We start from the raw sequence: 14,874 nt of genomic DNA on the forward strand, positions 1-14,874 counted from the left end.
TTTAGGGTGGAAGTGATGCTATTTGAGCCTGGCTTGGTATCTTGTGGTCTCATATCGATAGGTTGTAGTACACAAGTATTCAAGACCGGTAGAACAGCATATGCTTTTGTACCTCTGGGGCATACTGTGAACGATTCAGATAATATCCTTTACAGGCCAATAACAGCGCAATTATCTCCTCTACAACCATACTTATCTCCGGAGGTGGACGATATTATTCCCCGCCTTCTTTCCCACCGGGGCAAAAACGGTGCCGCACGATCTATAGACTTCCCGGGACAAAATATTGACAACTAAATCATGTGAAACTCAACATCGCTCTCTCTGCTACGACTAATATCGACGATTGTGACTGTTGAGCGGACCAGAATTGAAAATGTAAGTGCGGAGTACGCTTGCGTACATACTCGAAGCACTAAAATATTCGAGAATCTGCATCCATGATACAGACTTCACAATGAACTCCTCCGATGAAATATCTGCCGCGTCGAAAAAACAATGAATCTTCTGTTAAAAGTAAGTAAGGTATGACTCGGATGCGTCACGAATCCCCAATATGATGATCATATTATGTTCGGATCACTCACATCGACGATTTCCATTGGGAATTTCCCGACAAAGACTGGCCAAGACGGAATCACGCCGCGCTACGGCTTCTATAAAATTGATAGCATCAATGATCACCAAGCATATAACTCACTATACGCAGATACCTTGAATACATTGACAGGAAAAAGGGTAGGGACAATACGGTGATTTTCCTGGCGTGCAAGGTATGGGAGGAAGTAGATCTCCACATCTCCCAGCCGAGCATTTGCAGGTTCCACCTGGGCAATGAGAATCTACCGTGCAGCTCACCGCACCATTAGCAACGGCGATGATAGTCGAGAGGATGGTGAAGATACGGATCATCTACTGTAAGAGGGAGGTTGCAACAACTACAAATTACATCCAATGAAACGTAGTTCTAGATCGAGTCACTATCATAGAGATAAACAAGATAACTGTCGTCAGTCCGAAAGTTAAGTGAACGCTCTGCACGCATGCTCACGATCCTAACTGGAACAAGGTGGCGCAGTGCGTCAGACGGCGCGGCGCACAGGTTGCCTGTCTACGACAGCCAGGCCAAGGGAGATTGTGTTTAGTTTCCCAACAGTGGTGGATGTTGGGAATCCCTAACTTGGGATGCGCGTTGGACGAGCTCAGCGGAGAGCGAGGTCTATCCCGCAACACACATGTTAGTGTGTCTCTTGTAAAACTTTTCAAAGGGTCCGTTAGGATACCTCTAACTATGGGCAGGGGAGCTCACCAACGGATCCACGTGAGTCAACCGGTGGCCCTTTTACGCAATCACGCAGGTGCGACCTGCCGACTGAATAGAGCTGCAAATGAAAAAGCTCAATTTAAACGAGCCGTGGGAATTGGCTGATTCTCCGTGTACACATAGAACTCTACGCTAACGGGTGCTTTCTCAGGAATGTTTTGAACTGAAAGTCTATGACCAGAGATTGGTCTTGAAATGTTCGAATTCACGTGGTGCTGCGGCATGCAGCGTGAGTATGGTGCGTGCTAAGGTTTCTTAAGAATAGTTTCATGGGAAATGGGAAGAAGGTTGGCTCGGTGAATTGGGTTCCTAGATGTTAGCCTCCGAGTGATGCAGCAAATGACAGGCAGGATGCGTTCTGTGACGTCGTCGAACTTACACTCTGGGCTGAAGAATTTTAGATTTGGTACGCCTGGTCGCACACGCTTCACTTGAAGTATCGTTCCACGCGATTGCACACATTCCCGCCGTCGATTCCCTGGCAGGGCAAACACCTTATGAAAGGGTCGACGAGCCAACATCCAAGGCACTAATATCCGTAAGCCCAGAAATCGACGGCTCCCTTATTCAGTGAAGTGTCCATGCTTGCATGAGACAAATTCGAGGAAGCGTAACAAGTATCATTACTTCAGGAGTCGCCGATCTGATCGATAGGATTTGCACCGCTCGCACAGGGAAGGACTTCTGAGGAAAAATCGAGTTTCTATCGTTCACCTTACGCGGTGTTTCCGTCTAGAACGGAATGAGGTGTTGTGTGAATGCGATCGTATATGTTATTACTCTAGGAGATTTTACTTGGTAACTTGGGAATGATTACCGAGTTGATTTTCAACGGGGTATCGAAATTGTTCAGAAATTAGAAACCATCCTCAAAATATAGGGCTGAAACATGGAGGGATACCATTGTGGAGGCTCCTCTTTCTGTTGATATATGATGTTAGACAAGGCGCGAAGTTATAGATTTACTTAGTAGAATATAAAGATTGAAGCATATATCGAGTGACCCGATGCAAGACCGGTAAAACAGCATATGCTTTTGTACCTCTGGGGCATACTGTGAACGATTCAGATAATATCCTTTACAGGCCAATAACAGCGCAATTATCTCCTCTACAACCACACTTATCTCCGGAGGTGGACGATATTATTCCTCGCCTTCTTTCCCACCGGGGCAAAAACGGTGCCACACGATCTATAGACTTCCCGAGACAATATATTGACAACTAAATCATGTGAAACTCGACATCGCTCTCTCTGCTACGACTAATATCGACGACTGTGTCTGTTGAACGGACCAGAACTGGAAGTGTAAGTGGGAATCACGCTTGCGTACATACTCAAAGCACTTAAAGATTCGAGAATCTACATTCGTCACGGATCTTCAATGTGGTGATCATATTATAATCGGATCACTCACAAAGACTGGTTGAGACAAACTCACGCCGCGCTACGGCTTCTATTATAGAACCAATATCAAGATAGAATTTGATAGAAGTTCTATGAAATTAATAGTATTAACGGTCACCAAACATATAACTCACTACACGCAGGTACCTCGTTTACAGTCACAGATTAGGAACCAGAGACACTTGGATGTGCAAGGAATAAATTCAATTGGATATCCACATGCACCACTCGAGCATTTGCAGGTTCCATCTGGGCAATCAGAGTCTATTGTGCAACTCATCGCACCATCAGCAACGGCGATGATAGTCGCGAGGATGGTGAGGATACGGATCATCTACTGTGAGAGGTACAGGTTGCAACAACTACGAACTACATCCAGTGAAACATATTTCTAGATAGAGTCTCTATCATAGAGATAAACAGGTGAATTGTCGTCAGTCCGAGAGTTAAGTGAACGCTCTGCACGCATGATCACGATCCTCACTGGAACAAGGTGACGCAGTGCGACAGACTGTGCGACGCACAGGTTGCTTGTCTACGACAGCCACGTCAAAGTCAGATCGTGCTTAGTTGCTCGAGCGATGTACGAATAAGTGGCCCAGCAACTAGCTCGCGAGGTTTATTTATCAGTGACTGATAAATAACACGAGACCTCACTGAGTCGATCAAGAAAATTTACAACGCGAACGGCTGAGCTTCTCGATGGATTACAGCTCGGTGGAACTGAGTTTGTGCCGGTTGACGATCGACAAGCCGTGAGAACTTGTACTATTTGGCCATCCTTTTGGGCCCTTGTATATCGGCAATCACAGAGCATTGGATCTCCGTATACTCGGATACTTCACACAACTGGCTCCCAGAGGTTGCGACTAAGAACTGTATATTAGCGACCGTGGGACCCACAGTGTGGGGTCAGTCACTGAGAAACTACAAGCCTAGGCCTGACAGATCCATCGAGCCGCCTCAGGATATTGCAAGACTTCCGTGGGGTGTGAGAATCATCCGACAATTCGGTCGTTAAAAAAACTGCTAGCAACCTTGAATGTGCGGTACACTGCCAAAACCATGAAGAGCGAATGTGAGCCCTTTTCAGTTAAATTGTTGTGCGAGGAACATGTACGCAAGTATAAGCGCACGCGTACTGTGACAGTACTACTGTCCCATTGCGTTTGGTTGTATCCTTCGTTGTGGGAGCTTAAAGATATCTCAGCTGACCTCACTGCATTTATTGTTACTGCGTAAAAAATTACAGATTTAGTATTCCTAGATTGGAGGAAGTTGAGTTAATCACTTTAGCACAACATTATGGGGCTTCATGGCTTTGGCATGTTCATGCTCTATTGTTGATTATCTGGAGAAAAAATTCCTCGGACGCAATTGTCATCTAGTTTAGATGTAGCCGTGGATGTCATTTACAGTTATCCACTCATTCACCCAATCAGATGATAGTGTTTGCGGTACCTCGTACATAGTCCGATGGACTAAGTCCGTCGGAGCGAGGAATAGCTGCGAGTCACAGCCTGTGACACGGCCTGCGAGAGGAGCGCAGCGAGGCTCGCTCTCAGCCCGATATCTGCGTGATGACGCTATTCTGCCCTGCATCGGTAGGTGGAACGCGGAACATGGCATCACTGTTAATCAACCATAGGCGATATCAATATTCAGTATTGATATAGCCCCACCGTGCCCCCCGTGGGGCTCAGTTTCCTGGCAACTTGCATACTCTCGCACCATATATTGTCATTCTCATCAATCCATTCGCCATAAACCTCGTCACATTCTTCAGATTCAGAACCAGAGGCGACTAGGGAGGTTCTATCAGTGTCTTTATTGCTTCCCTCATAGGCCAAGTCGTTGATAACTTGGTCATCCTCCGCTACTGCGCTCCAAGGCCACTGGGATTTTACGGCGAAAGCCCAACCCATTCATCACGCACATGTGTATTACACATTGTGTAACCTATCGTGGGAGTTTCCCTATGTTCCCCACTGGGAAACATAGGCTGCATAAATAGGATTGTTAAGCATCCACACTCGATGGCACGTGGCTCTGGAAACAAGCTGAGGTTTAAGGCTTCAGCCTTGAACTCTGCTTGTCATGAAGAACTTCGCTTGCTGAACTGTGACTGTAGCATTTGCAGACTTACAGGGGCTTTCGCCTGAGAGTCCCATTTCAGTTACAGTGCAGAAAGTGACAGTTCTTGTGGCGGATGTGGTGGGATGGGTTGAAAAAAACGCTGAATAATGCTATCCATGCCCATGCTTGCCACGCCACTTGTTGGGCAGTTATCTTTGAGGTGAGTAGTGCAAACGCACGTACACGCATCGTGTCAAACATGGCAGGTGAGGTAAAGACGGAGCGACGTGCCACTCGTTTCCGGGCTTCAACCTGGGATAACGAGTTGCCCTCTAGTTACTTATGGGCATAGCAACTGAGCCGACAAAGGCTCGAAGGCCATTCTTCCCCAAGGTTTTTCCTAGCGCGACGGACGTTCGCTCCGGAAACCGTGATCATGTGCGCCATCTAAAATTCAAGAAATCGCTCAACTTGAGGATTTGAAAAGTTCGAGTTGACTTCGATGGATGGACATAATTTTGTTTCCAGATATAGTGACTGCAAGGTTGATGTCAATTGCGGTGTATCTTACTCGTTTCAATGCCACAATTTGACTCACCGCAATAGTTCATCCACCTTCGAGCGCAGTGTAGGAATAGAAGTGATTTCTATGTCGATCTTCCGACATAGAAATCAAAGAATCATAGAAATCTTTAGACATTTTGATAGGAATTACCAGGGTTATTATATCAGCATACATTCGGTAATGACGAATCGTCATACTAAGTGAGTTGGAACCAACAACGACCGTAGGGTATCCTCGACGCTAGAACCTGCATTCAAGAGCTCTATTGTGTCCCATTGGAAGACGTATCCTCTTGTGTCATTCGTACCTATATTCAAACCCAGGTACTTCAAGAAATGCATCGCTACTAGGAGGGTATTCATTAAATCCTTTCATGGAGAATACGGCGGTAGGTTTGCGGCCGCTCGTTTTGAGAGTACAAAACCAACTGTACCCATTTTCCAAAATGACCATGCACGCAACTCTCAACTGATTATGTCAGGATCCCATTATAAAGTTCTCCAGAGACAACGTGGCGTCTTTCTCCGCCCATTCCCACGCCATACGAGATCGATGCAATGCTAGGAGCTGGTCAGTTGACAGTACTGAAGATGGACGACCAGTGGCCTGAAACGGATTCCTCTACAGCGATCCGTAGACGCTGGGGAAGGTCCCTTACTCGGACTCGACCAGTCCCTGATGAAGTCGATTCATCCAAGTCCGAGAACCCGCAAACGGATAGGAAGCTGCGGAAATAGGGTGCTACCGAACCAGACGTCCAGAGATGACCGTGCCCACCAAACGGCGGGAAGACTGCAACAACCTGATACGAGCAGCAAACCGATCACAAAGGCGAGCGCTCTTCAATCATCACTTTGCCGGGAGGTGCTCCGCTGTTGGCGGCGATCCGCATTCCGTGGGAAACTGATATTATCATATCATCTCTTGGGTGAAGAACCATCAATGGGATTGGACACTCCGAGACGAGACGGATGACGTCCCAAGAGACCACCTGCACACCGATCCGATCGCTATGAGCTTTTACGCCCCCACTCCATTTGTTTCATCCTCTTCTTAACGTGAGGAGTCGATTATGAGAGTTCCTCTAGGAGACAACGCGCTCCTCGTTATAGGACCCACCTGTCTCGGAGGCACTGCCAGTTTGTCAAGCATACATAGGCTCTTAGCCCAGGATAAATTCTCTTCTACGAATTCAGTAGCAAGTGATGACAACTTCGTATAGGGACTAATCATCGAACCACATTCAACACTGTTGAATCAACAGTGCCGGTAGATAACTCCAAGTAGTTGCTTGCCTCTGAAGGAAGAGCCCCGCAACTTGAATATGATATTGATGCCATAATCGATGAGCAAGACTAGCGGCAGCACCGGTGCCAATCGAAAAGCCTCCTATGATTATCTGCTCGAATGGGAACGATAGCTCATCCACGAGGAACCTGAGCATATTTCACCGACTCTAACCTAAGACCCACAACTGACCAGAACGCTGCATCAGCTAATGCATTAATCGAGTCTATCCCAATCGACATTCGACCTCGAGGGTTCGGCGAGAGACCGTAGCCGGGATAGTCCACGGCGAGGATCTGACATAATAACCATGGTATAGTTCTTGAGCAAATTGGGGCTGCTCAGCGAGTAGATATATTAATGGTATAATCCTCTGGCATAGTGGCCCGACCCGGCAAATAGATATCTTAACGGTATAGTCCTCTGGCATATTGACCCCATTCGGCAAATATATATCTCAATGATATAGTCCTCTGGCATATCGGCCCCACCCCTATCCTCATTACATGCATCCCAAAGACATTAGCCATCCTCTGCAACATCTGTGATAGATGCTGCCCCACCGTTTCATAATTACCATGGAAGTACAATAACACCGGTATTGCCCCCGTGTTGTCCTGTCTCGAGGAGGAAGAGGAAGAGACGAAGAACATACCAGCACAGTACCTTAAACGATAACATATACTGGTCATATATCACCACCTACTGTCTGAAGTGCCCTCTGTTGGCTCGATACGATGATAATGATAGCGGTGACGCTGATGCCATCACGCTGCTACTTGTGCTGTAACCCGAACAGCAAGATGCTTCCACAGTCGGCCGCTCCTCCAGCCCGTCATTGTCATACACCTAGCGAGGATAATCTAGCAGCGCGCGCAAGACTCACGGAGAAGTACTGGTATCCAGACGAGTCTTTCTGCGTGCCTCGTATATCCTGGCTCTCCAAAGAAGGCCCCCGGAAATATGACATACTTCGAGATACACAAACCCATCAAACTACGATAGCGACAATCGAGATTGTTAGCATCACATCCAATCGGGCACCAACAGAGCACATGGAAAGTTCGTTCCTAGCTTCCCATGCGCTGGTCATTTCCTCACCCTTGGACCCTAGCAAGGAGTAGCTTGGTGTGATCCCCTGCAATAGGGTCGAAGCTGTGATGAACGAACAGTAAAACATGTTTGGTAGCTCAGCCGATGTGCACAGGAGTATCGCAATAGGGCGGTGAAGCGTGTTCTCTCCCGCGCAAGACTGTGGAAGGTCGTGACCCACATGGTCGCAAGGCCGCTCGCCCACGAAGATATTGAAAGTCAACAACCCAAGACAGCTGGATTTGAAACTCATGTGCCTTTTGAACTGTCTGCAGTCCCTCGGACAGGCTTTTTTTGTGGAAACAAAATTATAAACGTTTGACATGGTAGATTATACGAGTCACAAGTGAAACGTTCGCGGACAGGCTGTATACTCTCCATCAAAGCTTGGACCTAAGAATAATAGGCTGGGCCAATGTTTGAACTCAAGACTTTGCGCATCCAATACATGAACCATACCACTCGACCCCCCTGCCGCATTAACTACTACATCCCACCTGTGCCACTGTCTGGCTGCCTCCTAGACTTCCAGTTGATAGCATCGTACTCAACGGTCACACCTATGAAAAAGGTAGGCATATTCCACGGCCTCATAACAGCAAAAACGTCTGCAGAAAGAAATATGAAGGCGCTAATATCACCACAACTACGCACAGAGCTAACCCTCAAGAAGTAGTCCTGATATCAACAACGCATAATAGCACAGCTGGAAGACATCTTCCCGATCAGATATCACCAATCAGACTTCTCGCACACACTCCGCCAAGTACTCTTCTATTGCTAGTACGCGACGGAGAGAGGCATACTACCTGGCGGTACACACGTCTGCTGCTCTCTCGCGACTTCATCAACTCGTCCGCGGTCCCGTCGAAATTCGGATCTCCTGAAACAGCTTGTGAGAGGTTCAGCATACACCGCTATACATGGCGTATCATTCGCCGGGTACGATGCACTACTGTGTGTCCATTTGCGGTAACAGGTTCTCCAGCTGATGCGTTTTGGTCTGTCAATAGAGCCAGAAAGGTTCCGCTGAAGTCGCGAAAGGAGTGGTACACGTCTAATCAATTCTAAAGACAAAAATCGTATTCGCCCACCATAGCCGACCTTTCTACTGAGCACCGGATATGCTGCAGATCTTTCAGTATTTCAATCATGACATCGTTTTCATCCCGCATGCGCTTGAGTGACTCAGGACTCGTAGCACGACAAGGTAGCTGGGCTGGACCTGATCAATGAGGAACCAACTTTCCCTCTGTTAAGAGCGCCAGAGCCTGTTGACAATAGTTTGGTCGGGAAACTGTTTGAAGGCAACCGAGGGAATGAGTAGTCCAGTAGTCCAGCATTGTAGGAATGATAATACGCAGAAGTTCCCAAACCATGACAGTTAGTCACTCAGGCATTTTTCACAACCGACTTTGCATCACATGATGGTGCAGACGACGAGAATTTCAACATTACCTTCGCGAGAAATCACGAACATACGACTTCGCGAGGAATTGGCACATTGACCGAAAGAATTACTCCTATCGTTCCTCATGCGTTAATCGCAATGTCACAAACAGCAAATATTTCGATTATGGGTAGAATTGGGAGTTCCCTCTGGTCCCGCTATTACCTCGAGGCACTCTATCTGACACTGCCGATAGTGGAACTTCCGGGGATGCCTGTGAAGATTCTGAAGGTGCATTCTGCATATCAAAAAAGGCCTGTTACAAGGACGGTGTCGCGCGCCACGAAATTGTGGAGAGAATTTCGCGATCGGCCGATAATCAAATTCGCTTTTAAACTTTCACGTTATCAGCCTACGCTGTAGGTCATTCACATATGTCAAGAGTAGCTCATCTCACAGATATGTGAACGCGGACTACGCGAGGGGACGGGGGTGAAGGATCGCGCACATTTTACACTGGAAAATTAAGTTTACTCATGCACAAAACTACAACCACGATGTAAAGCAATGGCATAGCGGCCCCATTGAAGGATTCGGTCTTAGAAAGACATATTTCGAAGTGGCAGGACCATCCCACCAAAGAGATTGATGGGACCGCTTAAAAAAGCACATTTTGGAGTGGCATAGCTGCCCCGGGATGGAAATAGCCTCAGCAGGATATATTTTGAAGTGGCATAGCCGCCCCAGGATGTAAATAACCTCAACAGGATATATTTTGAAGTGGCGTAGCCGCCCCAGGATGGAAATAATCTCAACAGGATATAATTTGAGGTGTCATAGCCGCCCCAGGATGGAAATAATCTCAGCAGGATATATTTTGCAGTGGCATAGCCGCCCCAGGATGGAAATAACCTCAACAGGATATATTTTGCAGTGGCATAGCCGCCCCAGGATGGAAATAATCTCAGCAGGATATATTTTGCAGTGGCATAGCCGCCCCAGGACGGAAATAACCTCAACAGGATATATTTTGAAGTGGCATAGCTGCCCCACTTGATCTCAGGAATCTCCACCTTCATACGTCTCTCTTTGCCTTGATCATTATTACCATGTCCCACCAGCTTCCCATAGCGGCACCAGATGCTGGGCCAGAGGGGACGACAGTATTGCGGTATATCAATGGACAGGCTATATGCCAACCTACTGGGCCTAAGGCTGAGATACAATCTTTACTAGAAAGGTAGTAATAGTAGTAGTTAACATGGCAGAGACGTCATTAATAATATTAGTCCGATGATAGACTCTTGCTGTTGAGAGGCGGAATTTATGGGAGATGCGACATTTTAGTGGGGGCAACTTGCAAGAAGCCCGATCTACAGAGTCTGAAATGTTCGAAACCCATCTAGGTTGGTACTACGAGATGACAATAAATCGAAGGTTGAGGGGTTTGTCCAGTTTGTGCATATAGTGATTCCGTATTGCCTTGGATCTGATCAATCTAGGTACCTCCTACAAAAACAGTCGGCATTGAAGGAACAGCTTGAGAAGAGCTCAGCTACGACCCAAGCCGTGCAGGCCGCTGAAAAATATCGGGTAGAAGCTATACAGGTTGTGGATCATGCCATAAGTGAGGTTATACACAATTTCATATTTTATGTGATTGTCCATTCAAGATACGCTCAATTTACTGACGAACGATAAATGGCCGGTCGGTGAGAAGACAGAGCATATGCAATTCTTACAGGTAAGACGGGTTCGTTCAACCTAGCGGCCTTTCTCTTACCGTTGCGCCCGGCGATAGTCAGTCCCTTGAGACCATAGTATGTTACTTTCATTGTATTTTCTCCGACGAAATTTTCTTCGAGCTCAACACTCCGTCGAGGAACGAATAGTTCCTCAACGAAGTAGTAGCCCCATTCGAGCTCGTTGAGGTTGCAAGCAGTGAGAAATGCGATCTGATCCATATCCTTGGGTTTCGACTATATTTTCAATGACTTTCCATGACGAGTGGGTATAACGTCGTTTGAATTCATCAAAACTCATTGAGCATAATATTAAGATTGGCGAAAAACTGTGGAGTTACTTTACATTGGCGCTGATTATACGTTTCCTTTCTTATGAGACACAAATTCACAAGCCGGGTTATTGCCATTTAAGGTAAGAGCTACCAACCCCGAGCGAGACGAGCTAGATGTTGGTACTGAGCTTATGGATAGGCTGTCCAGACGCAAGCAAATCTTACAAGATGATCGTAGGCAAGGAATGCGCCGTTCGTCTTCGAACTTTCTCCGCTAGCTCTGCTTGATGAGAATGAATTACGATTTTTTTTCGTGGAATCTATTCGTTGTAGTTTGAAGGAGTCTTATTTGGACTGTGCCTTTATTCCGTTCACTTGACTTGGACATGAACTTTGTTTCCTGGCTTCTCGCTCTTTTAGAGTTGTTATGAACGATGGTTCACCCGCTACTTGCGGGTTGATGATATCACCGACTTCGAATAAATCACCGACCACATGCCTCAGGACTATCCGTATTCTTCAACGCTTTTTAGACTCCGATTTCAGTTCTCTTTGGCGAGGCGAATTACCACTCGTGGGATAAGAGTTATCTCTTGTTATTATAATTATTAACCATGTCTTGGTTTCTGTTTGCTAGGTGATCAAATATCCCTCACTTTAAAGCAAGCAGCATCGTCTCAAGTAGAACAATGCCGAGCCTTTGGTAACATCCTCAAAGATCTGCGTGACAACGGCAGTGGGACGAAGTGGCAAATGCTGCGTCGAGGTGCTATAGTCCAGGTAGTGATTGGGATGATTTCCACCTACTACACTGTTGTAATATTTTTTGATTTCCTCCGCCGAGTTGACGAGTTTTCTCACTATATGGCAGTAATCCGCGGAAAAACTTGGTTAGTAGCGTTAAAAAATCAGCAAGGATCCCCTTAAGTTTTTCAGCGGCCATCAACACGTGTATTCGACCTTATGTACCATATATCATACAAACTGTGCAATAACTCCACGATGGAACTGTAAATATTGAAACAGCTTGAAACGCCATCGCTGTTTATGAATAGCTTCGTTCAGGTGTTCCTCTTTCCCTACGATCTTGAAGTGTTACATCACTCCACAACCGCAGCCCTTAGAAGCTCGGAACTCCGCGATGCTACCATTGATAATAGTATGGGGAGCAGCAAATATATAGCGGCAATGTGAGACACTTTTCGGCCCTATTCGGCAAACAGATATCATAATATGGTATAGTCCTCTGGCATAGTGACCCTTTTCGGCGAATAGATATCTTAATAGTGGGCCTCTGGCATAGCGGCCCCAATCATCGTCAATACGGTATATATTCTAGCATAGGGAGTGGGCAAGAATTGGGCCTCATCCGTATCTTACCATCTTGAACCTCAAGATACCCGGCTAATTCATCACGTGGGATGAACGTTGCCCTCAAGTTCCCAGCATCAATTAGTCGTGAAATCGAAGCTCGGATGAGGTTGACCATTCGGATAAGACAAGTGGATGCTGCCGAAGATAAGATGAAAGGGGTGAAGAGGGCAGTACCCTCAAAGAGAGGAAAGAGGAAGCGAGGGGAAGATGATGGTAAGAACAGTTGCATGTTGATGATTGCAATAGAGAAAATGGTAATGTGAGTAATGCACAGATCACTGCAAAAAATGCTGAACACGTTTTGCAGAAGTAGGAATTGTCCACAGGCAGACTGCATTGGTGTGGCTCGTAGCTTGAGATGATACGAATAGGCCGAGGAAAGGCATTTTGTATAGCGAGATCCTGACTCAGGACTCCTGACCATGTCGGATCTGTTATACCCATTGCGTTTTCGTATTAATGGTTACACCAGAGTCACCAGGGATGATGCTTGACACCTGTTCCCGAGATACACATATGAATACGCGATGCTATCCCCCTCGTCCTCCACAATTCTCGAGATGCTGTGTTATCAGGTGTATTAACACATCCTAAGACGGAAGTACCTCTAGTCGTGCCCTCGAACGTTGGTCAGCGAGCACAGGCCATAGACATGTGCTTGAAGGAGGCTCAGAGGACTATCGTTTCCATGTAAGTCGTAATGCTTGTGATACGATGGTTATGTGCGTCGTTATAATAGGGTGGCCTTCGAGGCTATGATGAGTGATAATCCTCTTCGTGCATCTGGCTGGGCATGGGGCTCTGGACAACACCAAAGGAGACCACATTATTCCAAGCCTGATATCAATGGTATAATAAAAGAACAAGTAGGCAATATGTTGTGGATTCGAAGTTGACTTAGTGGGGTTTTATATGAACGTTTTCAATTAAGTTTTACCCTAGTGATATGAAAAATATACTTCACGACTACTGCATATCACCGTGACTATCGCGCTTTTTACAGAGTAAAACGGGTTGTGAAACTCCAGTGTGGCACTCACTGACTCAACACTTGTTCAATGGAGTTTCACCCGTTTTACGTGGAGTGGCGTAAAACTCGGTGAAAAACGCGATATTCGCTGTATGCAATAGTCGTTAAATATGTTTTTCACTAGTGTTTTTTATATCACGGGTGAAACTCCATTAATAACATTCTCTAGCGTAACGCTTGAATAGCGTCGGCGAATGTGAAATTATAGACAGCGAATCACAACTTGTCGTCAACATCGCTACTTCTGTCAGTTACATGTAGTGTATCTGCCAAAGTCGATTCAAGTCACGATGGCCCTTGAGCCGTTGCATAAGGTGATGGACAATCCGATGTCCCCGTTGGAGGAGCTGGGAGCCGCTGAGATGAAGTAAGATCATACCGTTAATACGGCAACTATCACTCCTTTATGAGGGGTGTATTTTCCCCTCGAGTTAGTATTCTGCACTGAGCGTGAAACGATTCTCGATAAGTGTGCAAGCTGGCATTCTTATGCGTTCGTCGTGGCCTCGAGTTGGAGCCTTATTCCAGCTCTATTGTAATCACCCGTAAATTCAAGTCGCACACTTAAAATTTGAGGGGAAAATATTCTCAATATTTCTATGTTAGAGATGAGAAGATTACGGTACGGTATGAAACGTATGAGTGTGAGAATATATCATGTCTTGGTAGAAATATGGAAATTGTGAGGAAATTTTGGGAAATTATCCTTGGGTTTGTACACTTCTACCGAAAATCGTGTGTGGATTTCCATGATATAGTGAGGAAACTCGACAGCTCAGTTGAGGAAACTGAACATATATTCCCACGCTGAGATTTCGGGATGACTTCCTCACGTGTTAATTCCAAAGTTTACTGCTAATTCTACTACTGATTGGTGTAACGAATATATGCTTATCATTGTTTAATACTCTACAACTATTATCACTTAATCTTTATTATATGCCATTATGTCAGGCGGCGTGTACTCGATCGCCTTGCTAGTTCCTACGACCCAGAGCTGTCCTCAATGCTGTCTTCATCATCTTCATCATCATCGAAATGCGGCGCGTTACTTGATGCGTGGCTCGAATGGTTAACTCCACTAATACTAAGTTGACGACGTTTTTATTCGTTATTGTAAGTGTTGAGTGATTCAATTGTCATTGGAGGGAACACGAGTTTTATAACTATCGATATGGTGATATATCGAATGCTCCCTTTCACCCCGCTCGTACGGCAAGCTTATGCGAATATGATGCGAACTCTCAAAGAGGTGAACTGATATACAGTGTTGAAATCTATATTCCCTCGCAATTATATAACTGTACAGAAA

The 14,874-nt window shown here is 46.0% G+C and overlaps 1 protein-coding gene across 1 annotated transcript; it reads left to right on the forward strand.

Annotated features, from left to right (window-relative positions):
- Positions 1–13,184: 13,184 nt before the first annotated feature.
- Pmar_PMAR019324 (hypothetical protein) lies at positions 13,185–13,933 on the forward strand (the record flags this gene model as incomplete). Its single annotated transcript, XM_002784802.1, has 3 exons — positions 13,185–13,222; positions 13,272–13,398; positions 13,814–13,933. The coding sequence occupies 3 exons, from the start codon at positions 13,185–13,187 to the stop codon at positions 13,931–13,933; spliced, it is 285 nt and encodes a 94-aa protein (XP_002784848.1).
- Between the last annotated feature and the right edge of the window lie 941 nt (positions 13,934–14,874).

Source organism: Perkinsus marinus (genome assembly GCF_000006405.1).
Source record: "Perkinsus marinus ATCC 50983 genomic scaffold scf_1104296934586, whole genome shotgun sequence".
Taxonomy (NCBI): Eukaryota; Perkinsozoa; order Perkinsida; family Perkinsidae; genus Perkinsus; species Perkinsus marinus.